General features: G+C 36.6%; 1 protein-coding gene across 3 annotated transcripts in view; it reads left to right on the top strand.

The window, feature by feature from the left end:
- The window catches only part of CSMD3 (CUB and Sushi multiple domains 3), a 923,077-nt gene that overhangs the window by 761,732 nt on the left and 136,950 nt on the right, over positions 1–24,395 (top strand). For 2 of the 3 annotated variants that reach the window (XM_054708473.1, XM_008143384.3), the window contains 5 exons: positions 4,843–4,956; positions 5,460–5,555; positions 7,150–7,353; positions 13,802–13,926; positions 20,889–20,985. In XM_054708473.1, coding sequence (XP_054564448.1) covers positions 4,843–4,956; positions 5,460–5,555; positions 7,150–7,353; positions 13,802–13,926; positions 20,889–20,985 — 636 coding nt within the window. The remainder of the gene's footprint in view (positions 1–4,842; positions 4,957–5,459; positions 5,556–7,149; positions 7,354–13,801; positions 13,927–20,888; positions 20,986–24,395) is intronic. The other variant, XM_054708474.1, reaches the window with a different exon arrangement.

The following is a 24,395-nucleotide window of genomic DNA, read 5'->3' as shown; positions in this document are numbered from 1 at the left end:
TCTCAATAAAGGGAACCCTGCCTTTCTGTATCAGTTGAATATGATACTATTAAAATTAGATGTCAAATAAATCTTGCTTTAGCTACAAAGAAAAGTAAGATATGTTATCAGCAACTGCACGTGGGTTCTACAGCCTCAGTACTTGAGTTCTAGCTAAGAGAGAATTCAGAGCCAAGACTCAAATATAAGAAAAAGTTTAATTAGAAGGTTATAGAGAAAAATGTGAACCAGCTGGGCTTCGTGGGCTCAGGAAACAAGGTACAGAGGCAAAAGAAGGGCCTTGGAGCTCAGGAGAGGGAAAGGCAAAGGTACCATACCCAGGGGAAGAAGAAAAGGTGTGCTCCAGAATCAGAGCATGTGAGGAGGGGGTGGGGAACGATCCTGGCATTCTCAAGAGAAAAAGTGCTGGGTCCTCTGTCCTGGGAGTATTTATTTCCTCTCCAAAGGTGGGGATATTTGGGGAGGTTGTAGCTTTTCCAGGTGTGTCCTTTCAGGGTAGTGGTCTCTACTAATTGGTCAGGGCTAGGGGGTAGGTCATTAGTCACTGCATATAGTCCTGATGTTAGCCATGGCATCATGCCGCCTGGCCTTGCAGCTTTTCTGGGCCTGGAGCTGAAATACAACGGAGGCCTAGATGTTATCTCTGCTTGACCAAAGCTCTGTCTCTGTGGTCAACAGACCCAAGGCTTTATTGGTAAGATTATTTGATACAGGTCAGAACCTCATTGTCCTGAGGGCTGAATGCTTAAGAGAGAGCCCATACAAGGGCTTGTATTGAAATCATAAGAAGCTATTTTCCAGCTCCTTTGTTCCTCCTCTAAGGGGGTCTGTCTACTCATGTCTGTCTAGCTGCGTGCCGTGCTGGTACATCATAGATCAGAATCAATAAATATTAGTTGAATTAATAAACTGTATTCTATAATAAAATGTATGGAAAATAAGAGGCTCAGAAGTAGTTTCAGGCATAATAATAGATGTATGCATAAGCTTATGTGTAGGGATATTTCACATGTTTATTTCTTACTAGGCTTCCCTTTTATTTTTTTAAGCTTACATAATGTTATAAACATGCCTTTTTTAACAAAAGAGTTAAAACATTTTTACATCTATTACACTTGAAGAAGGAAAAGAAATTCCTTTAAAATGATGTTTTTCTAAGAAGCAGCTTGGTGTGTATAGCCTACTCTAATGGCCTAAGAGTAAAGTGTTTTTCATATCTACATGCACATCTCAAGAGAAAAGGGAAGAAACTTGGAGCTGAGATGCATAGAATTCAGTGTCTCTCTTGGAAACTAAGAAAGAAGATATACTGTTGCTAATGATTCCAGAAGGCATAAGCAGCCCATGCTATGGGAGTTAATTATAGTCCTAGAAATAGAAGGGTGGTCTAGCATTAAGTTGACGTATCAGCATCTAGATCTGTGTTAAAATGTTTTTAATTTATTTTTTGTTTGTTTTAAAAAGGGTATAATCATGGCTCCCATACAAATAAACATTTATATATAAATTTAAGTCATGAATTAATGAGGGAACCAGTAAGATGCTACAGTGGTTCTAAAGAGAATTCAAATAAACCAAGATGATGATGATTGATAGATAGATGATAGATAGATAGGTAGGTAGGTAGGTAGGTAGATAGATAGATAGATAGATAGATAGATACATAGATAGATAGATGATAGATAGATAGATGATAGATAGATGAAATGAATTTCCAAATAGATACAAGTCTGTCCAGTGGATTATTAACCCACTGCATATACCAAAGCCCCCATAAACACAGGCTACTCAGAAGGGTGTGTTGGACAATATCCTGTTTACAAAAATTAATAACCAGTTATCTTTTGGTCCACTTTAAAGTCTTTCACAATGTTTTCCTACATCAGTCTCAAACATACAAAGGGTGCAGTTGGCCATTCAGAATATTTTACAAGCAGAAGGCCTGCTGCTATCTGGATGTAAGAAAACTAAGTAAATTAAAAAAATTTACAGACAGAATGGCAAAACAAACAGTAAGGTTACCATTTAATTCTTAAAATTTGTGGCTGAGAAGGGGGGGATTTGGTTCAGAATTGTAATGTTCAGTAAGACAGTTGTTAGCCCGATAATGTGTAAATATCAGATCTGTTGTGCAAGTGTTCTTGATTCTTCATACTATAAAAAACTTATTAAAATGTACTTAAAAGTGTCATCTTTGATATAATGGTTCAGTATCCTCTCAAAAATAACATTTTTATTCTAACAGAAGCTATTTTTAATTAAAAATTTCCATTGGCCAAGGGCAGAGGGCTGGGAAGATGGGTGAAAAATGTGAAGGGGAATATAGTCAATAATATCAACAAACCGTGATATGTTTGCACAGTGACAGATGATTACTAGACTTACTGGGGTGATCACACTGTGAGGTATAAAAATATAAATATCGAGTAATTATATTAGATGCCTGAAAATAATATAACTAATATAACATTGTATACCAACTATGCTTAAATAAATAAAAGGAGTCATTATATGAAAAAATAAGAATGGAATAGAATAGAATTTCCTCTGGCCCTGTTAATGCAAAGTTAGGTCACAGTTAAAGAAAAGTAGCTTACTGATTGCTTAATGAAACAGGTTTCAACACTTCCCTCCTTAACCCCCTACATTTCTTTATTCTCCCTAACCTCACTTTAGAATTACTACAATACATTATAGGCATGAGTCTATAATGACAGAGCATGTCCTACAGCTTTCTTTACTTAACATAATGCAAATAAATGGTGTTAATGGCTATATTGTTAAATGTTATGGTCTACATCAAGCATGTCAAACTCAAAGGCTAACATGGGCCAAATCAACTAGGCATGTGGCCGGTGGGCCACGAGTTTGACATGCTGGGTCTACATACTCAATTTATAGGTGGTACCAAACTCTGGTGTACTGATAGATAAATAACAATTGAAAACAAGAGCCTACAAACTAGTAAAAAGAAGGAGATTTTGTGCTTGTTTTTTGTTTTTCCTTAGAAAAAGCTCTTGGATCACTGTGTAGTTTGGTTGTTTTAGATGTTGTTTGTAAATGTAGCAGTTTGCTTGGAAATTGGACATGCTTCCTAATGGAACTTGGAGATATTTAGGTATAAAGAGTAAAGGATGTTGAACCTTAATGTTTTTTTCTAATGACTCCCAAAAAGATGTAAAGAAAGAATGTTATCTGTCAAGAGCTTTGTTGCACAGTGTACTTGATTTAGCAAAGCCCCTGTGATAGTTCCTGCATAAGAAAAGACAGTGGAAATGTCTGCAATTATAATAGAAACTTTTAAAGACACATTTGAAAGCAGGCAATCCAAACGCCAATCTAAACAAATGGAAAAACAGATAACAAAAACTGTGCTAATATCTTTTGGAGTATTTTTGAAATAGCTTGGATTTGGTAGACCAAAATATGGATATTTTTAAAAGGTCTGAACTGACAATGTTTTATATGACTTGTAAACCATTAAAATAATTTACTACATATATATGACTAGGTAAAAATATAATTTTGCTTTCATGACTTCTAGAAAATGGCGTAAGAAGGATTATTTATGAAATTTAGCACTTCAGTGTTCAGAAACTGTTCATCTTCTTTACCCTACAAAGAACTGGACTAAGATTACCAGCTTATTTTAGCAGGCCCAAAAATAAAATAAAATAAGGATAGCTTTGTACACAGTATTTGTGTGTGTGTTCTGTTCATATGCAAAACTCAGCATGCTTCCAATGAACTAGCCTGTCTTCATAGAACCACCAAAGGATGACCATAACCTTGATTAAGGTGTAAAATATGAAGAACTTTATATATATATATATATATATATATTTATATATATATATATACATACATATACACATACATATACATATTATACTGTATGGTTTAATTACAGTAATGTGATCTTGAAATTATTAAAAGTTACCTTGCTTTTACATTATCAAACTTTAAAAAAAAATCATGTTCTTTTCAACCCTATAGTATTTCTACCTAAGAAATGTCTTAAGGATAAATTTTATTATCCATTTCTTTTTTAAAAAACACAAAATTCTAGCTGATTTCTCTTCTGGAGCAAGATATTTTAAGTTATAGTTTGGGTAGTTTCTGCACATAAAGTTAGTATAGAATTTAAGAAAAAGTATGAAATTAAGTTAAAGAGACACTTATAAATCTCCTTTGGTACTTACCATGAAAAAGCAACCACTTTAGAAAATTGTATAATATCTCAATTACTGAGGCATCATAAATTGAATTTCTTTACTTTGGCAGAAGTTTATCAATAAATGTGGATTAAACACTATACCTGAAAAGTATCTTATTGATATTTTTCTGTGAAACTATTATTTATAATGGTATAGTATTTTAAAAGTGATATACAGAAAAGTTCCCCCAAATTAAAACTTTCTCTATTTCATATAAAAGAGGAGAAAAAAAATTAGAAAAAGAGAAGAGAGTCACAAAGTGATAAGAATCAAAATACCAATGGGAAAATTAAAAAAATAGTTTTTATAAAACATTAATCACCAACCATATGGTTTCTGATCTAAATTAAATGTTATACACATTTCATTTATTTAAAAAAAATAGTCTTCCTAAAATCTTATTGCTTTTAGGCCATGGTCATTACTTTTATGACCTGAAATAAATGTGTCAGGCATATCAACCAATTGGCACCTATCCTTTTGTTAAAGGTAGAAAAAAGATGACTATTATATTGTAATACTTTGTTCTCTCTCTCCTCCTCTTTCTATTTTTTTTTGTTTGTTTTTTGTTTTTGTTTTTGGATGGTTGGTGATTTGTTTGCTTCTCCTGGTTCCTGTTGATCAGTGGTGTTTGGCCAGTTTGTATTTTTCCAGACATCACTCCACGATGTTGTTGAGGTGTATGATGGGCCAACTCAGCAATCTTCTCTGTTATCTTCCCTCTCAGGATCCCATTCAGGTATCCTTTAATAGAACTGCCATGCATCAGTTATTGCTTAAAGACTGACTTTGATTGATATTGTAGTGAAAGTTGAGATTTATGTCATCCATATTAGAGATAAAGTAAACTGAAACTGGAATTACTCGTTATTTCTTTTAAAAAATAGAAACACAATTAATAGTAAATCAAATGCTTGAGACAAATACAACCATTTGCTGGGATTGTAATCAAGTAAATATAATATTTAGTCACTTAGTCTCTGGTGTTTAATGTAATATAAAATATTTAAGGATTCTTTAAAGAATGAAGCGATATGTATCAAAATGTAATTAAAGCCTGCCAGTAAAAAGTTGCAATTAAAGCTGAACCCATTGAAAATATATTGTCAGTGGTAGGATATATTGACGTAATTTGATAGAACGTAGACTCACATTTTCAAATGACAGTGTAAATTAATATAATTTGTTAGGTTTACTGAATGAAATTATTTATGATATCTTAGTGTTTGTTTTGTTGAGTAGGAGAATCACTTCCACTGAGTTCAGGTAATCAGATCACAATTCGATTTACTTCAGTTGGACCAATAACAGCTAAGGGATTTCACTTTGTTTATCAAGGTAAGTGACCCGGTAGCCTAGAAACACGCTAAGGAATGATTTTGATTTCCATGCTGTGTTCAGAGTTATTGAATGATCAAATCCTCATAATCATATAGGAGAGATAAAAGTTGTTTTTCTTTTAACAGTTTTTCTCTGTTCCTTACCCATCACTATAGCACTATTACCTTAGCCAAAGTAAAAAATTACCTTTTGCTTCCATTATCATTCTCAACTTAATAGTATGATTTTTCCTTTCTTCCAACATATTGTTTTCAAAACACTTATTTTTTTCTGACAGTTCTTTAGTTTCTGCATAATCTATTTTGCTCATAGTATAGATCTCTAAATTGATATGTACAAAATTCTGTGCTGATGTACTTAGATATGCCAAGGAAATCATTACTTCATTCAAAAATTTTAGTTTCTCATTCTCAGGAAAATTCAAATGTTCTTCATGGCTACTAAATATTTTTGTGCAATTGAACATCCGTTTATACAGTTTTTCTCACCTTTTATGGATAATTTTCTATATTATCATTAACCTAAATTTAGGTATTATTTGAAATATTTTGTTTTAGATATATGTGATCATGTAGTATTCTCAAATGTATCTTGAACTTTCTTAAGAATTATAATCATTTGTGATTTGATATTTTTATTAAATCCTCTTAGTCCATTTATAATATTGGTTATATTACACTGTTTTATTTTTAATAGTATTCCCTCTGTAAACAATGTGGGGTATTATGAATTTTAAAGGCACTATTAAAAGTTGAATTACTTTTACTCTAATCACATAATAGGAATCAATCTATTTGGATTTCATCATATCATTTTTTGGGCTGTTGTCAAACTCTGTAATCCCATTTGTATGTGTTTTAAAAAGAAAAAACATCCTGTTATCATTCTATTTTACTAAACCAAAAAACAAAACAAAACAAAACAAAAACACCCTCACAATTAAAGAACATAATAATTCTAAGGGCAATTTCACATTTGATGTTGTACGATTACTAAAAGATAAACTATTGTTGTTAATCTGTCTGACTTCTGCTTAGTCTGAATGTAGTTATAGTATTCGTCAATAACAAACATGTTTTGAACACTAAGTTTGTAAACATGCTATGAAATTAATAAAGTGTTGTGTTTCCTTTTTAAAACCTATGTTTTTAAGAAACAACTACTGAAAAAAATTGTGACATTACTTCATGTAATCTGGCATGTATTTTTGGACCTCAGTATATCAGTTTAAAAAGAAAAAAATATATATATCATTCAGTGATCATCCCCAAAATTGAAATATATAACTTATACTACTTTGCTATAAAAATAAGAGTTTGGTGAAACAAAAAAAAAATAGAAAAATAATTTAGTTGATGTTTAAAGGAATGAAGCAAAATATTTTTAACTAAAAGATCTTTGATGACAATATTCATTTTAAGTTGTATTCTGTATTAATTTTAAAACTTTTAGAAATGTGTTCAAATTTTTAATTGAAGTTTTGATAAAGGGTGGAGATTTCTTTGAAATCTTAAAAAGCTACGTTTTGAAGTCTGAAGTCTGTATTTTCTCTACCAAATAGAAGTTAAAACCAGTAATTGTTTGTATGCAGCTGTTCCTAGAACAAGTTCTACACAGTGCAGTTCTGTGCCTGAACCAAGATTCGGAAGAAGGATTGGCAATGAATTTGCTGTTGGTTCATTGGTTCTCTTTGAATGCAACCCAGGATATATTCTCCATGGTTCCATTGCAATTAGGTGTGACACAGTGCCCAATTCTTTGGCCCAGTGGAATGATTCCTTACCCACCTGTATGGGTGAGTAGTACATTTCTATGCTTTGTCATTGTACATAGTTTATATCAAAATTAATTATCTTGCATCTTTTACTATTTCTGCTTCAGATCTTATACATTGATTTTTAATTATTTTATTAGTTATAATGTACCTAAATTTGTAAGTTAGAGTGGATATTTGATGCAATTGGGGTGTGCTACAATCAATGAAAAATAGTTTGTTTTAAATTAGCTGGAAAGTTTCCTCACTTATTGATTCATAGGGATAAAATGTATATCATATTTCCAATAACAGAATTTGAATGCTCCTAATAAGGGATTATTGAAATAAATATATTATTTTTCATTTTTAAAAGTTTATGCAAAGAATTCTATGCCAATATGTAAAGAATTTGCATGTCTTTTAAAGCTCACAGAAGCTTATTAAAGTAGCTACATATGCAGTATAGGTACTGAAATGTAATGCTGTGAGTTACTCTTTATCTGTTTGTATAATTATGTTAATGTCCTAATTAATGGGGTAAAGTTGTAAAGAATCATGTAAAACGGAATAAAATCCTAACAGCTGGGTAGTGTAGTAGGTTCTCAGAATAGGGTTAATTAAGTCTTGAGTAACAGTCTGGGCTTTTATTGTAACACTGAAGAGCAGTGAGTTACTACATAATCCTGGAAAATTTACACAATTTAATTCTCAATTCCCATATGGATAAAACAAACAAACAAATAAAAAAACCACAAAAAAATAAGAGGACTTTCCTTGGATTTATTGTGGCTATTAAATGATTTAAAGCCTTGGCAGAGTCCTTGGAACCTAGTATGTATTCTAAAATTAAGTTGTTTTTATTGTTGCCAAATCCTCCACCATAGAATCAGGAGATTCTAAAGGTATTAGATCTGAAATATAGAATTTATATGCTGTGTTGATAAAGTATTTGATATTATTGATTTTTATTTGTTGATAGGTTGATTTAATAACACTTAGAAGTTATATTTAAAATTTATGTTTCACGTAAGATTTTGCATCTTGGAAAGGGCTAACACATGGTATCTGTGTCATTCTTTCCAATTCTACTAATTTGGCATTTGCTGAATGCAATATTTTCTGTTACAGTTAAAATTTTTAAGAAAGGCTTTGAGGAAATACCATGACATTTTTTTTTAGAATTATAATAATTATTTATTACAATAAGCTATTTAGAGAGACAGAAATTTCTTTCCATCAGTTGCTGCATTCAAGAACAAATAGTTAGCCCTGGCTGGTTTGGCTTAGTGGATAGAGCATCAGCCTGCGACTGAAGGGTGAGTCCCAGGTTCGATTCCAGTCAAGGGCATGTACCTTGGTTGTGGGCACATCCCCAATGCATATAATTATATTTGGTTTGTTTTCATTGTTTGCAAGGGTTAAAAATAAGGTTAAAATTAAAATAACAATCACTACAATTCTAATTGGCCTTGAAAATACATATTTAACTAATGGTTTGCACTCTGTGTTTTTCTAACCCTGCAAAATTTAAACATTACATTATCCAAGGAAATTTCTTTTATGCATGAAGATATGATGAGATAGAAGTAGAAAGAGGAAGAAGATAAAGGGGAGAAATGAGCTGATATTAAAGAAAAGAGGGAAAAAAAGAAAATGAAAGAATATTTTAGGGTGAGGAAAGAAAAATGAAAAAAAATAAGAATATTTTGGAAGGTGGAGATAGAGAATAAAAACCCTAAATTTTTAAAACATAAACTATTTTTGTTTAGAGTAAAACTCCTATATGATTATTATAAAGTTTTTTGTATGTCAAACATATCCATTTGCTAATCCCATTGTTTTTGCCATCAAAGTAAAATTCCATGTAAATAAAAGGAATTTTTTTTACATCATTGAAAAAAATTTTTTACAGCGTTCAATAATGGATTCATCTTGGCAAGGTGCTTCTACCAGTCAGGAAAGATTATGCAAATCTGTGGCTGACATTAAAATGCTAATGTACTGTCCTCTGTCTAGATGGTTTCAGCCACAGTTTCTCCTTTAAGGTCAACAGATAGCATACTGAGGAGCCATTACAATCTCTCTGTCAAAAAGCTATCTCTTTGTAGATTCCCGGGGCTTTTTGAGAAACTTGCCACTGCATCTGTGGAGCGTCTTTAAACATAGAACAGACCACATTTCATTTTTTATTGGTTTGAAAGTGCATACTTAGAGATAGAAATTGTATCACATAACTTCTATTTCCTGCCAAAATCACATGAAAAGGACATATTACCTTATACCACTTAAAAAATATTTCACCCTATAGAAAATGGAATACTAACAGAAGGACATAGGGGCCTGTGGGAGACAGGAAGTAGAAAGGCGATGATTCTAAATGACAGTTAGATGATGGCTCAGCTTAGGTTTTACCATTTGGTCCAACTGCTCATCTTTCCATAAGTGAAAATATACTTTGCATTTCTATTTTTTAACTATAAATATTTTTAGATTCAAATATTCTGACCGAAATTTGTTGTCTTGAAATATTCAAAAAAGAAAAGGCTTATGTCTTAAAGATTCAAATATGAGTTGAGTACAGAGTTATATACTGATATTAAAGCATTAGCTATAATTTGTGTTCATTTTCAATATCTGTTAATGGATAAAACATTGAACTTTGTATTTCTTTTCCTTGGTACATGCATCCTTGAGATTTCTTTTGGATTTACTGAATTACTTCATTATTTTCCCTGGATATCCTATCTAAAATAATATTCTGTTGTCCATCCTCCATTTCTTCTCTTCATCCTTACCCTGCTTTTCTTTTACAGCAACAACCCACTATATTATATAGTTTTTAAATTTTGTTTAATCTTCTTGACCTCTCCCCTGCCACTATATTGGTTTTTTTTTCTACTCCACTGAGAGAGGATCTGTCTGGCACATAATAAGTGTTCAATACACATTAGTTTAATGATTGCATTTTAACAAAGAACCGTTATTTTCTGAATTTTTGTTGAGGTCAAATTAAAACCAAAATATGGGATGTTGAGTCTGAGTTCATTATCTTGTGAAATCGGAGAATGAAGTCGAGGACAAAAACCAGTTAGTGGAGCCAAAGTTCATTGAGAGCATCCATGGGGATTAAAGTCTATTAGTCATGTGTGGAGGTCCACATGGCCATAGCCATGTGCTCCCCACCACAGCAAGGTCAGAAACCCATTGTGTGCTGGGGGGAAGAGAGCGAGAGGAAGCACTTTTAATTTGGGGGTGGAGACAGCCTTGCTAGCTCCTGATTGGTCCTTTTTAAAAGTTTATGCCTTTTTGCATGCACCCTTTCTTCCCTGTCCAGTTGGGGTGCCTTAGTAACTCCACCTTGCTGGGTTCCTGGTTCTGTTTTCCCTTCCTGTGGCCCCTACCTACCTTCTCTCTGACTCCTCAGAACAATTGGCCAACTTCTTGGGTCCAGGGTCCATGGGTTGTTTTTCATTTGTTTTGTGTGTGTTTTTTTTTAATTTATCTTTATTGTTTAAAGTATTACAGATGTCCCCCTCTTTTTATTCCCCCAGAGCCCATGCTTTTTAATTTCAGCCTTTTACCACATGGTGATGTTTTTGCTCTCTTTGCTTGCTTAGACCTTTATAAATCATCAAGTTTCATGCTCCTCAGAGAATCCCTAGGAAAGATCCTATATCATAAAAGGCTAATATGCAAATTGTCCCCTCCACCAAGAGTTCGACCAGGGGGTGGGGGCAGCCAGCCAACCACCCTCAGCCCCTCCCCCCAGGAGGCCCCCCCAACTGCCAGCAACCCCTCCCCCTGGCCAGCCTGGCCCAATCTGCCCAGATTGGGGTGGGCCGGCTGGACCCCATCCATGCATGAATTAATGTACTCTAGTACACAGATAAAACACAAACAATAGATTTATACATTGTATGTGTAATTTTATTCTGAGAGAGAAAAAAATTCTCTATACTTCATAGTTTAGATATAATATTTGACAATTTATTGTCAGGATTTTATGCATAATTATTGTATTTTCTCAGCCTTTACTGTTCAATGAATGCTCCAGTTAACAGCTTAAGCCAAATGAGTATTCAATTGAAATGAAAAGAGTTTTGTATATTTTTAATGATTTCCATCTCAATTGTATTGTTTCAGTTTCACAGTTCATATTACTGCTATCAACACTTCTTTTTTTTTCTGCCATAGTAAGACACAATAAACTGTTCCATAATATGGCTTAAACTGACATACTGGAATTAAATTGTTGACTGGAAAGCAGCCCCATTAGGCATGTTATGCAAGCTGTGCTTACAGTTAAAGTGGTCAGGTACTAGGTTAGGTGATACACACATTTAAATAGTAGTATGTAAATAAAATTTAATAATCTTATACAAATCTGTTATATCAAGCCATTCTCAGGTTAATTACAATACAGCACAGTAATATTTTGATAAGAACATTTGACTTGGAACAAATTTAAAATTGAAAACTATGTTGAGGACTGAGTTTTCATCTTCCAAATTTGACCTTGTCTCATAAAACCTCAAGTTCTCTGAGCCTCTGTGATTCAAATAACCCCTGCAGCCACTAATAGCTCCTGCAATATATGGCCTTAGGCATAAGTATTTGTAGTGGGAGGTCTCTTTTGAAAAGTCCCTGAACCTGCCACTTACTAGCCTTAGGCACAGAGTCTTTAATCAGCTGCTTATTCCATTACCCTTATCTGGGATTGTTTTTTTCAAAGTTCTTTAGAGACTCTGAAAGAACTACTTTATTTGCATTGGCTCCATGACAACACCTATCTATATCATCTTTGCTTATAGTGTGAAAGGAATAGATGAAGAAATATATACAGGATCTGAACCCTCATTCATTGATTCATTGATTCATTGATTCATCCATCCACCCATCCATGAAAAAGTTGTAAAATATAATAATAGCATTTATTAACATTTGTATGAAGCACACTATTAAGCATTATCTCATTTAAAATCAACACCAACACTATTAAAAAACATTTGCCAGTACTCTTTTGAGTAATTACCCTAGGTTTTTGCATTTGACTTTGGAAGTGGCACTGTACTGTACTATTAACTTTGTAAAAAATATCACAAAAGATATATTTTGATATCTCACCATTAGAGCCACACTAGGACAAATGCCCTAGGATAACAGTGTCATTGGTACTTAAAATAATAATAGTTGGACTCTGCTCAGTTGGTTTAGAGTTGTCCCATGCATCAAAAGGTCACCGATTGGATTCCCAGTCAGGGCACATGCCGGGTTGTGGACTTGATCCCAGGTAGGGGGCATGTAGGAGACAACCAATTGATCTCTCTCTCTCTTTCTCTCTCTCTCTATCTCTCTCTCTCCATCAATCTCTCTTTCTCTCTCAAAATCAATAAAAACATTAAAAAATAATAATAGTTGCAAAAGGAAATATGATTTATTGACTTCTTTCTGTCTTCTAAGTAATATACTAGCTTATTTATGTAAACTATCATGCTATATTTTCACAAAAGCCTTTTGGAAACAATTATACTACCTTGTCCATTTCACAGACAAGGAATCTGAGTTTCAGAGAGTTTAAGGAACATTCCCAACATCACACTGTACTTAAAATTGTAAATTAGGACATGCTCCGAAACAAGCTGATACTACTAGTTGTATGAAAATTTTGCTTTAAAATTAATACCTTTGATAGAAACTTTTTTTTTAACTTTAGAGCATGTCCAAATACTTCTTCTTTTATATAATGGTTGTTCTGGCAACAACCAGACTGGCACTGCCATACCGAGTATCTTCCTTTCACCGAAGAACATGGGATTTGGAGTCAAACTACCAGGATTCAAATCCCAGCTTCTTCTTGTTAACTGTGTGGTGTTGGACACCTTATTTAATCTCTTCATGACTCTGAGTCCTCAGCTGTAAAATGGGGAGTATATGTACTCAGATCTCATTGGATTGTTGGGAGGTTTTAATGAGTTAAAATATATAAAGTGCTTATAAGAGTGCCTGGCAAATAGTAAGCTCTTTGTAAATGTTATGACAGTAACATAATCCTTATCATCATCACTCCTCAAAGGATGCTATTACTCCTCATAGGAAGCATAAAGGGAAAGGTAACAAATATAAAATAATTCTTCAAAAATTTGTATCTAGATATGTAAGTCTTTTAATATGAATAAAAGACTTTAGTATGTCAATGTACCATACTTTTTATTAATGTACTATAAATGGCATGCTTATTATTGAGTTAATTATATGATTTTAGATGTGGAATTATAAGGTTATCCATTAATGTGTCCTATTAATTCTAAAAGTGTTTGTGATATAGAAAGATTTATTGTTTATTGTTCTTAAGAATTTTTAAAAACAGCATGATTTGGTTGTACTGGAAAGTCTAGCATCTGTCCAAGATATTAGCTCTGACCTTTAGTCTTCTTTCAGTCTTCTGCATCAGCATTAACTTCCTCACTTGGACTGCTTTACTTCTTAGTGCCTTGTGGAGGAATTTTAACTAAGCGCAAAGGGACAATTTTGTCTCCTGGGTACCCCGAGCCTTATGACAACAATCTGAATTGTGTATGGAAGATCACAGTGCCAGAGGGAGCTGGCATCCAAGTAAGGATATTTAAAAATTTCTTCTTTTCATTGTGTATTTGGAATTAATCTTTTCAGAGATGATACGATATACATTATTGCTAAAGGTATAGCCTTTTGACTGACATGGTTGAATTTATTAGAAAGGTACTTATTATTAATTTTTTTTCACCTACAAGTAACAGAAAGACAATGCAAAATGGCAAAAACAATAAGAAAAATGTATTGCTGCACGGAGTATGTAATCTTGGGGTAAGGTGATTCAAGAGTTTCTTATTTTCAAGGTTCAGTTGTGTCATTCTTGACCCAGGTGTTCTCCATCTCTCTGCTCTGCCATCCTTAGCATGTTGGCTTAATTCCTGAGCTTCCTATCCCATGGCCTTGAGATGGCTGGAACAGCTCTACGCATAGCAATGCCCGATGCCCAAAGTCTGATGTCTCTGTCTTCTGTGCCTTTACAGTTAAGATAACTTTTCAAGAAACCTGCCAGCAGGCTTTCTCCCCTATACTATTGATCAAAATTGCAACCATATCCATTTCTGAGCCATGCACTGAGCAATAGCAAAAGATTTACTATTTTTGGATTTACCTTTATAATATTTCAGAAAATTCAAAAAATTACTTGATAGGTGTCAGGAGTAACATAGGTCAGAAAACCAATGAGAAAACATAAAATGCATATGTTCAGTCTTTTTAAGGGTATTAAAAATCAAAAGGTTGTAGATCTAACCTTACATTCCGATTGCATTCTGTGGCCAATTTATAAAATGGGAGATAACCAATCAATCCTATCTTATTAGCAGTAAAATTAACGTGGATTTTAGAAAAAAATAATTTTGGAACAGGGAATCTGAAATGAGACAATACGTTGAGAATCTTCATAAAACATTTACTACATCATCTAACTCTGAAGATTAATCTAAAGCATCTTCTATATTAACATCATCTTGTCCATTTCTATCTCATCCTAAAATAATGAGCACACTGGCCTTTTCCTTCTAGTCCCTGCAATGTGGCTTCAGCACCCACTGCTCTAACTGAGCCACTTGCACAGTGATCACCGAGGACTAACTATCTCATTGAATCCATTGTGTGGCTCCTCCTGTTTATTCTGTGGGTAACATTCTGTCCTGGGATTTCCCCCTCACTCTTAAAACCCTTTTCTTAGTTTCCATGGCACCAGTGCTCTACTGGACTTTGTTTTGTTTCCTATAGCTGTAGCTCCTGCTTGGACATCTAGGGACAGGAACCCCTCTTCCTCTTCAACTCCTCCAATGTGTGTGAGTTTCCATGGCCTTGGTTCATCTCACCTCACACCACTCTCTCTGCCACCTTGTCTACGACTCTGTCCCCTGCTGCCCTTACATGCTGATGCCTGGGACCTGAATCACAATAGCCAATCAGAAAACATTTTTTAAATTAAATGTATGGGGGTGACATTGGTCAACATGGTCATATAGGTTTCAGGTGTGGGTTTCTGTGTTACAAGATCTGTATATTGCACCATGTGCCCCCAAAACATTTTTTTTTAAATAAAGGACTGAATAAATGATGATTTAAAAACTTAAATATCTAACCTAAACCTTTTACCTAAGCTGTATGCTATACAAAGTGTGGCAAAAGTAGGTTTACAGTTGTTCATATGGAAAATAATATGGTAATCTGTATAAATAAAAGCCTAAGTGACCGTCTGACTGTTCGAACGGCTGACAGTAGCTATGACACACAATGACCACCAGGGGACAGATGCTCAACGCAGGAGCTGCTGAGCTGCGGTGATTTAGTAGCCACAGTTCTCGGGTGACACACCCGGAACCAGAGAGGAGGGAGCCAGATTCCAGGGTGCGTCACCTGATAACTGCCCTCTCGCAATCCGGGACCCCTCGAGGATGTCGGAGAGCGAGTTTCAGCCAGATCTCCACAGGCCAGGCCGAGGGACACCACCGGTGCACGAATCCATGCACCAGGCCTCTAGTTAATAAATAATAATACAAAAATAAACTCTTGTGTACTCACAACTGTAAACCTACTTTCGCCCCAAGCCCAAGCAACTGTCCAATTGGAAATTTTCTGCTAGATTTCTTGCTGGCATCTCAAATTCATTCTGTTCAAAATTGACTTCATTATTTTTTTCTCAAAATTGGGGATTTTTTTCCAGTGTGCTTTGTCTCAGAATGCGTTCTAAATCTATTCAGTTGCACAAGCCAGAAATCTTGATGAGTTTTCTCTGTCCTCTACTCTTCAAAGTATACTGTCAGCCTGTCTTCTACAAATTAGGGTGTATATTTCTTTCCATCTAGACTTCTACCCCTTAAGATTTGGTAGCCATCATCCCTGTCCCAGGTTCTTATTCTCTGTCAGTCTATTCCCCATAGGACAAATAGAGTAACCTTCTAAAACTATAAATCTAATACTATCGCTTCCTGCTTACAATACCTGGATTGCCTGTCTCTTATGTCCTTAACTCCTTGACACCGTTGATTACTCCTTTGTGCTTTGTGTCCATTCCTTGCCTATTCCACTGACACAATTTTAGTTCTTTATAAAAACCTAGCTCTCTCTTGCCTCTGGGCCTTTGTGCGTGTTGCTCCCTCTACCTGCAACACACTCTCCAATCTCCTTTTACTTGGCTACTCTTAATCATTATTTGTGTGTCTCAACTAAGAAACAGTTTCTGTGGAAGACCTGCCATGAAGGTCTTAAGGCAAGATTAAGTCCCCATGCCATACGTTCTCATAGATTCCTGTATTTTCATTGTCAAAACACCTATCCTGTTTTACTGCTATTACTTATTTGTAAGCTCAGGAGGTTAGTAATCAGGTCTGTTATAGCAGATAGCACAGTGCTATTTTGAAAATGAACCAGTGAATACCTATCCAATCAGTGAAGTTTGGGATTATTTTAAGGAATTAACACTATATGATGAACTAATAAGAAATCTGCAGCCCTAGCTGCTTTGGCTCAGTGGATAGAGCATCAGCCTGCAGACTAAAGGGTCCCGGGTTTGATTCCAATCAAGGGCACATATCTCTGTTGCAGGCTCCCCGCTGGCCCAGGCCCTTGTCAGGGCATGTGCAGGAAGCAACCAATCGATGTGTCTCTCACATCAATATTTCTGTCTTTCCTTCTCCCATTCTCTCTAAAAATCAATGGGAAAATATCCTCTGGTGAGGATTAAAAGAAGAAAAAAAAAGAATCTGCAGAAAAGTATGTTATATATCACTTGTTCTAGTCAAACACTATTCAAAATTGGACACACATAAATGACACTATAAAATTACTGAGAAAGCATTTTGTTTAATGATTGCACTTTGGAAAACAGTTTCAAATTTAGTAGAGCATTTATCAAACTTACAGAGTGTGAAGCATATTGAACTTATAATTTTAAATTCTCTAAAGGACTACCAAGCACTTTTTTCTAATTAACCTCTTGTAAGTATGCTAATTTTAGATATATCACTAAATCATAGGAAATTCTGTAACAGTTGCATACACACATACATATGTAATACATAACATATTTGAACATTTCACTAACTTCACCTTAAAGCCACCTGGCTAGTACACCAGGTATAAAATAATGCTGCTTTTATTTTACTCTGTTGGAATGAATATATGTATTAATAAGGAATTTTATGAATTTCCAGTAAATCCTAAATGAGATGAAATGGGATAACCACTTGTGGAAAGAAGAGAAGAAACATTTGAAATGCTGAGCATCCTTTGGAAATAACCTCAACAAATAGATCAAATTTTTCTATTAATATTGTGTGTGAAGTTTGGGGGGGAGAAGGATATTCATTCATTTGTTTGCCTGTTCATTTTAGCAAAGTATATGGAAGGGAGAATTCCAAAAGGACTACATTCAACAGAGTTACGAAGCAAAGAGCAATCTTTACGTAATGAGCCACAGAAAAAAATATTAATTGCCTCAATTTATAAAATGATAACCATTAACATAATATTTCACACAAAGCCAAATGGGATTTGAATATCTATATGAGGGATATCTGGCTTTAATAATTGCTAATTCATTACCTTAAAAAATTGTCCATGATGGATGACTCCTAATGCAAAGTACTTCCAAACACTGAATCAGTTGCTCCTTCTTTTTATATCTTTTACTTGACTCTTCCTTGTTTTTTGTCATAGTTTGTCCTCATTCATTTTACTTGTGTCTTGTACACCCTTTATTATGCCAACCGACATTTATGATATGCCCAGAATCGTAGTAGCAAATTGTATTAATCTTCTGTGGCTGCTGCAACAAATTACCATGAATTTGGTAGCTTAAAATGATGTAAATTTATTCTCTCACAGTGCTGGAGGCCAAAAGCCCCAAGTCAATTTAAATGTACTGAAACCATGATGCTGAGCGTGGAAAGCCTCCACTCTCCCCTTACCCAGGCTGCTACGGGGGGGAATCCTTCCCCCGGCCTTTTCCAACTTCCCGTGGCTGCCTGCATTCCTTGGTGTCTGGTTACATCCCTCCAAGTTCTGCCTCAGCGGTCACATTGCCTCCTCCTCTTCTGTCTGGGTCTAATCTCCGTTGGCATACTTCTTATTAGAACAGTCAGTTAGATCACATTCAGGGCTCACCTGAGTCATCCAGGACAATCTCCCTCTCTCAGGATCCTTAGTTTAATCAAATGTGAAAGAACATTTTTCCGTATAAAGCAATATTCACAAGCTCTGGGGATGTGGACTTGATATCTTTGGGAGCATTATTTAGTCTGCTGTGCACATGTATCTAGAACCAGAATTAAATGTATTTTCTTCCTCTCACCGAGGTAATAGGTTTTTCTGGAGATGTCTACATTTTTGTTCTTACCACCAATCTGATCTCAATGAGTAAGGAAGAAAAAGATAAATTACTCTTAAATGGTGTTTTTTTCACTTCCTTCCCCTGTTCAAATCATACAGAATCTAGTAACTTTCCCTATCTCAACACATGTGACAACTGGGTGACTCTTTCTACTATTCCTGCCTCCAGCTTACTTTTTTAGTCTTTCATTGCTTCTCACACAGGCTACCGCAATAGATATGAAAATTGTCTTTTCACCTTTATTTCCTTCACCCGGTGCGATGCTCCAAAGCACAATCTTGGTTATGCTCCCTCGACTCCCTTCTAAAACCTTCGGTGGAATACACTCCTCAGTTGCATAATTATTTTGGTGAATATAAACTGAGCACTATCCTAAGCTAACAGTAATTTGATTTTTACAACAAAGTTATGAATCAAGTACCTTGATTACAATGATTTATGTAAGTAATCTAAGGCATAGTGCGTCACTACTCTTCTAGGGTGACACGTCAATAAAACCCTAGAGATTCTTGCAAAAGCTCCAGAGTAAGAGGGAGCATGAAGTTGCAAATGCAGGCATTCTAACTCTAAAGTCACCTTTGTTAATTCACTAAGCTCTGCTCTAACTTTTCTCTATTTTTCCAAACTTTGCATGCATATTTCCTTTTATGTAAATTCCCTCTACCGTGGCTAAATTGGATTATTAATGGTTCACTAAATCCACCTCAGGGCTTGACTTCTCTACATTTTTACTAACTGAATAATTTTTTTTTTTTTTGGAGGAAAATCTCACAGTACATTTAGCTTACCTTAAATGTCAGTTCCTGCAGGAATCCTTTTAAAGCTGAATGTGATCTTTGCTTTTCCTGAATTGAAGGGAAGGAAAACTCAGATAGACCTGATCATAGATTGAGGAGGTGGTCATTCTGTTACAATCCTACGGCTTTAATTCTGGTCTTCTTCCTGTCCTGGAACGTTGCCAGTGGGCATACTGCCTGTCACTCAGGCAGGGCATGTGTTGCCAGGTGGCACTCACCCCTGGAAAGGAGACACTGGCATTCACTTGAGTGGAAGAATGGTGAGGGACTATTTTGTGGATTAGACATTTTTAATGAATGTGATTGTTCTAACTATTTAGTGAATGTGTCGTGCTCACATTTATACATATTTTAGCTAAATAAAATAAATGTATTTTCATGGCTATTCCTTTCCCTGCTCCAAAACTACAAAATCTGTGATAAACAAAGAGAAAGGTAGATAAGATCCACAGTTGTGAGGGTCCTGTGGGTTCTTGCGAGGCTCAAGCTGTGCCAGCTGAAGTGCAACAAAGTAACACATGCTCTTTCTTTAAATAAAATGTAAGGCACCGAGAGAATTACACTCCAGCGTTTCCCTTCTCAAACTTACGGACTTTCACAGTGATTTAGTTATTACCCTTCCATTCATAAAATAAAAGATGTAGATAAATCAATCACAAAGTATCATTTTGGTCGTGTATATTGAGACCTATTAATTATGTGCATCAGGGATAATAATGTTAAGACTTTTGTGTATGGTTAATTTTGTTTGATGTATTGAAAGTTCCTTTAAAACTTGAAGTATTTTCTAGAAGGGTACCGAACAAAATGAATCATCATTAAGCTGTTTAATTAACCTAATAAAATAATTTGATAGGGAATTTTTTTAAAAATAAAAAATGGCAGGAAATTGAACAAAAGTTATGCAAATAAAGGGAAATATAAGTATCCAGGATAATTCGAGGACAGGTTTTATTATAAGGTCCTACAGACTTGTGGCCAACAAGTCTGGTTGTTGCCTCATAGCTGAAGAAAATGGGAAAATTCAATCAGTGGCAAGAATCTATACTCCAAAGCATAGAAGTTAGCCAGTCATTTGGAACACGCATTGGGATCCTAGCTCTGAGACATCAGATGACCGCAAAGCTTTTAATAAAGCGAGTGCGCTGAGGTGGTGACAAAACTCAGTGTCCTATCCATAGTGAACACTGCTGGATCCCCCTTAGGCCTTTCTTATGACAGAAAGCTCGTGCGGGCCAGTGCCGTAATGGTGAAGTTCAGTTCTGTTCGATTTCTTGTATGAAAGGCCAAAGTGATGTGATCCAGGCTTTGAGCTATTTTGTTAGAAATATGTGATCTTAACAGTAATTACTGTTTCACAGGTACAAGTCGTCAGCTTTGCTACAGAACATAACTGGGACTCTCTGGACTTTTATGATGGGGCAGACAACAATGCTCCAAGACTCGGAAGTTATTCAGGTAAATAAGGGAGCTGAGCGTAAGCAAAGTACAGTTACACTTAGTAATTTTACAGTCTCTCTCTTTTAAAAAAGTGTTTCCTACAACCCTGACTTGGTGGTTTTAATTTGCTTTTTATAAACTATATGCAATGAACTAAATCACAAAGTTAGACGCTCTAGAAGCATTACAGGTAATGAAATAGAAATGGCTGTTTAAAACCTTACTATATTTTTATTATAACGGTGTAAGTATGCTTTTATGTTAAAGGTAATATTTTCAGTTGTGCTTCAGCAATCTTATGTGGGCTGTGCCCCTTACCCTTAAAAAAAAAAAGAGCAATAATAATTAAACATTAGATATTTCCTGGTAATTATGGTATATGCACATAGTAGAGCGTTTTGCAGCCATTAAAATAATTATAGAGACTGTGTAACAACATGGTCAAAGCTACAATGTACTATTGAGTGGCAATAAAGAGAATATATAATTATTTCTCTTAAATGAATGAGATTATATAAAATTAATGTATACATATGTACTGACTAGAAGGTTTTAAAACTTACTAAGATTTTTTAAAAAATTATGCAATATCTAACAGCTTTTTTTTTTTAGCATATAAGAGGTGAAACGAAATTTTATTTTAATTGAAACTATATATTTTACATTAACTTTAATTATACTTTAACTAGCGGCCCAGCGCATGAATTCATGCACATTGAAAGGAAATTAATTAGAAGGTGGCTGGCAGGGCGGGACTGGACAAGATGGGCCGGACATGCCCTGGAGCCAACCTCCCATGGTCCCTCTCCGGCAGGTTGCACCTGGGGTGGTGCAGTGGCTTGGAAGGCGTCTGTGGAGTAACTAGGGTCCCTCCAGCAGGTGGGGTCCCTTGGCTTGGCCTGTGGGGATCGGGCCAAAACCGGATATCTGACATCCCCCAAGGGGTCTTGAAGTGCGAGAGGGCACTCTGCAAAGTTGCTGTCTTACAGGGTGTGGAACGCAAACACAAGTGTGCAGTAAACCAGATTCAGGACCGACAGTGCCCCAGCAACAACATAACCCATGGCCGAAGGTGGAATCGTGTGGCCCCAAGAGGAATCGGGCTCCCTCCTCTCTGGTTTCAGGGGTGCGTCACCCGAACCACCACTGCCAAGTCACTGCAGCTCGGCAGCTCCTGCATTGAGCATCTGCCCCCTTGGTGGATATTGCGCGTCATAGCGACTGGTCGGACGGATGGAGGGAGGGACACTTAGCATATTAGCCTTTTATATATGTAGATTATACTAGAAATAGAAACATAATCTATTAACTTATACATTTCAGATATACTGAAATAAGTTTGAATGCTTCAAGTTTATATATATATATATATTTTATATATATATTATATTTATAAATACACATATATATATTTTTTTATTGGTCTTTAGATGAGAAGAAAGGAGAGAAAGAAACATCAATGTAAGAGCAAAACATCAATTGGCTGCCTCCTACCTGAGACTGAGCCCAAAACCCAGGCATGTGCCCTGACCAGGAATTAAACCAGCAACCAAAGGATGCCCAACCAACTGAGCCACACAGGCCAGGGATTTAATAGATTTTCAAATGGAGTATTGTAACCAGTTTTTTAGCATCACCATTGAGGAAAGTAAAGAAGAACTATCTAGAATAGGAGTGATTTGATTTAGCCATAAAATACATTTTAGATATTTAGACAGGAATCTTTTCTGAAAAAAATTTTTGTAAAATTTGAGTATACATTTGTTTATAATAGACTAGGTGTAATACATTCTTAAGAATGAACACACAGATGAAGATGATAAAAAGTGGTCAGCAACATGCTCGTGACGACTGCATGTTAGCTCTGTGTGAGGTTTGTCTCACTTTCCTCATTTGGTCTTTCTAGCAGTCCTCTTAGGTGACTGGAGCTTAGAGAGATCAAGTTGCCCAAGTTGTCCAGACAATGTTCAAATCAGACTGGAATCCGGCTGGTGTGACTTCAGAGCCGGAGAATGAAACTTAGATCCTCAAAGGTTGAAAGGCAGGTCAAGGGACCTTTGAGTTTTTGTTAATCTCTGTCTTCAGTGATTCAATTAGGACACGATGGGCTGAGATCAAAAGCACTTATATGTTCTGTAATGAATTTGCCGTGATTTCTTTTATAGAAGAACTAGAGGCCCGGTGCACGAAATTCGTGCACGGGGAGTATGTCCCTCAGCCCAGCCTGCACCCTCTCACAATTTGGAACTGCTGGCTCCCAACTGCTCGCCTGCCTGCCTTCCTGATTGCCCCTAACCGCTTCTGCCTGCTAGCCTGATCACCCCCTAGTCACTCCCCTGCCAGCCTGATTGATGCCTAATGCTCCCCTTCCAGCCTGATTGCCCCTAACTGCCCTCCCCTGCAGGCCTGGTCACCCCTAACTGCCCTGCCCCTGCAGGCCTGATCACCCCTAACTGCCCTCCCCTGCAGGCCTGGTCCCCCCCCAACTGCTCCCCTGCAGGCCTGGGTCCCTCCCAACTGCCCTTTCCTGCAGGCCTGGTTGCCCCCAACTTCTCTCTGCTGGCCTGGTCACCCCTAACTGCCGAAGGTGGCCTGCAGGTGGCCTTCTCTCTGCTGGCCTGGTCACCCCTAACTGGCCTCCCCTGCAGGCTTGATCACCCCAACTGCCCTCCCTTGCAAGTCTGGTCCCTCCCAACTGCCCTCCCCTGCTGGCCATCTTGTGTCCACATGGGGGAAGCCATCTTTGACCACATGGGGGCAGCCATCTTGTGTGTTGGAGTGATGGTTAATTTGCATATTATTCTTTTATTAGATAGGATTAGAGGCCTGGTGCACAAAATTCATGCACTCGGGTTTCCCTTAGTGTGGCCTGCACCCTCTTGCAATCTTGTAGCCCTCAGTGGATGTCTGACTGACGGCTTAGGCCCGTTCCCCCCAGGAGGTGCTGGCCTAAGCCGGCAGTCGGACATCCTTAGCACTACCACAGAGGCGGGAGAGGCTCCTGCCACTGCTGCTGCACTCGCCAGCCGTGAGCCTGGCTTCTGGCTGAGCGGTGCTCCTCCTGTGGGAACACACTGACCACCAGGGGGCAGCTCCTGCATTGAACATCTTCCCCCTGGTGGTCAGTGTGCATCATAGCGACCGGTCGTTCCACCTTCAGGCCGAAACTGGCTGTCCGACATCCCCCGAGGAGTCCCAGATTGCAAGAGGATGCAGGCTAGGCCAAGGGACCCCACTGGTGCACAATTGGGACCAGGGAGGGACACAGGGGGTTGGCCAGCCGGGGAGGGACCACAAGAGGGCTCCAGGGCATGTCCGACCTATCTCGCTCAGTCCTGATCAGCCAGAACCCCAGCAGCAAGCTAACCTACCAGTTGGAGTGTCTGCCCCCTGGTGGTCAGTGCACATCATAGCGAGTGGTTGAGTGG

This window comes from Eptesicus fuscus, chromosome 19 (assembly GCF_027574615.1).
Source record: "Eptesicus fuscus isolate TK198812 chromosome 19, DD_ASM_mEF_20220401, whole genome shotgun sequence".
Taxonomy (NCBI): Eukaryota; Metazoa; Chordata; class Mammalia; order Chiroptera; family Vespertilionidae; genus Eptesicus; species Eptesicus fuscus.
This window is presented reverse-complemented; position numbering and strand designations above follow the sequence as displayed.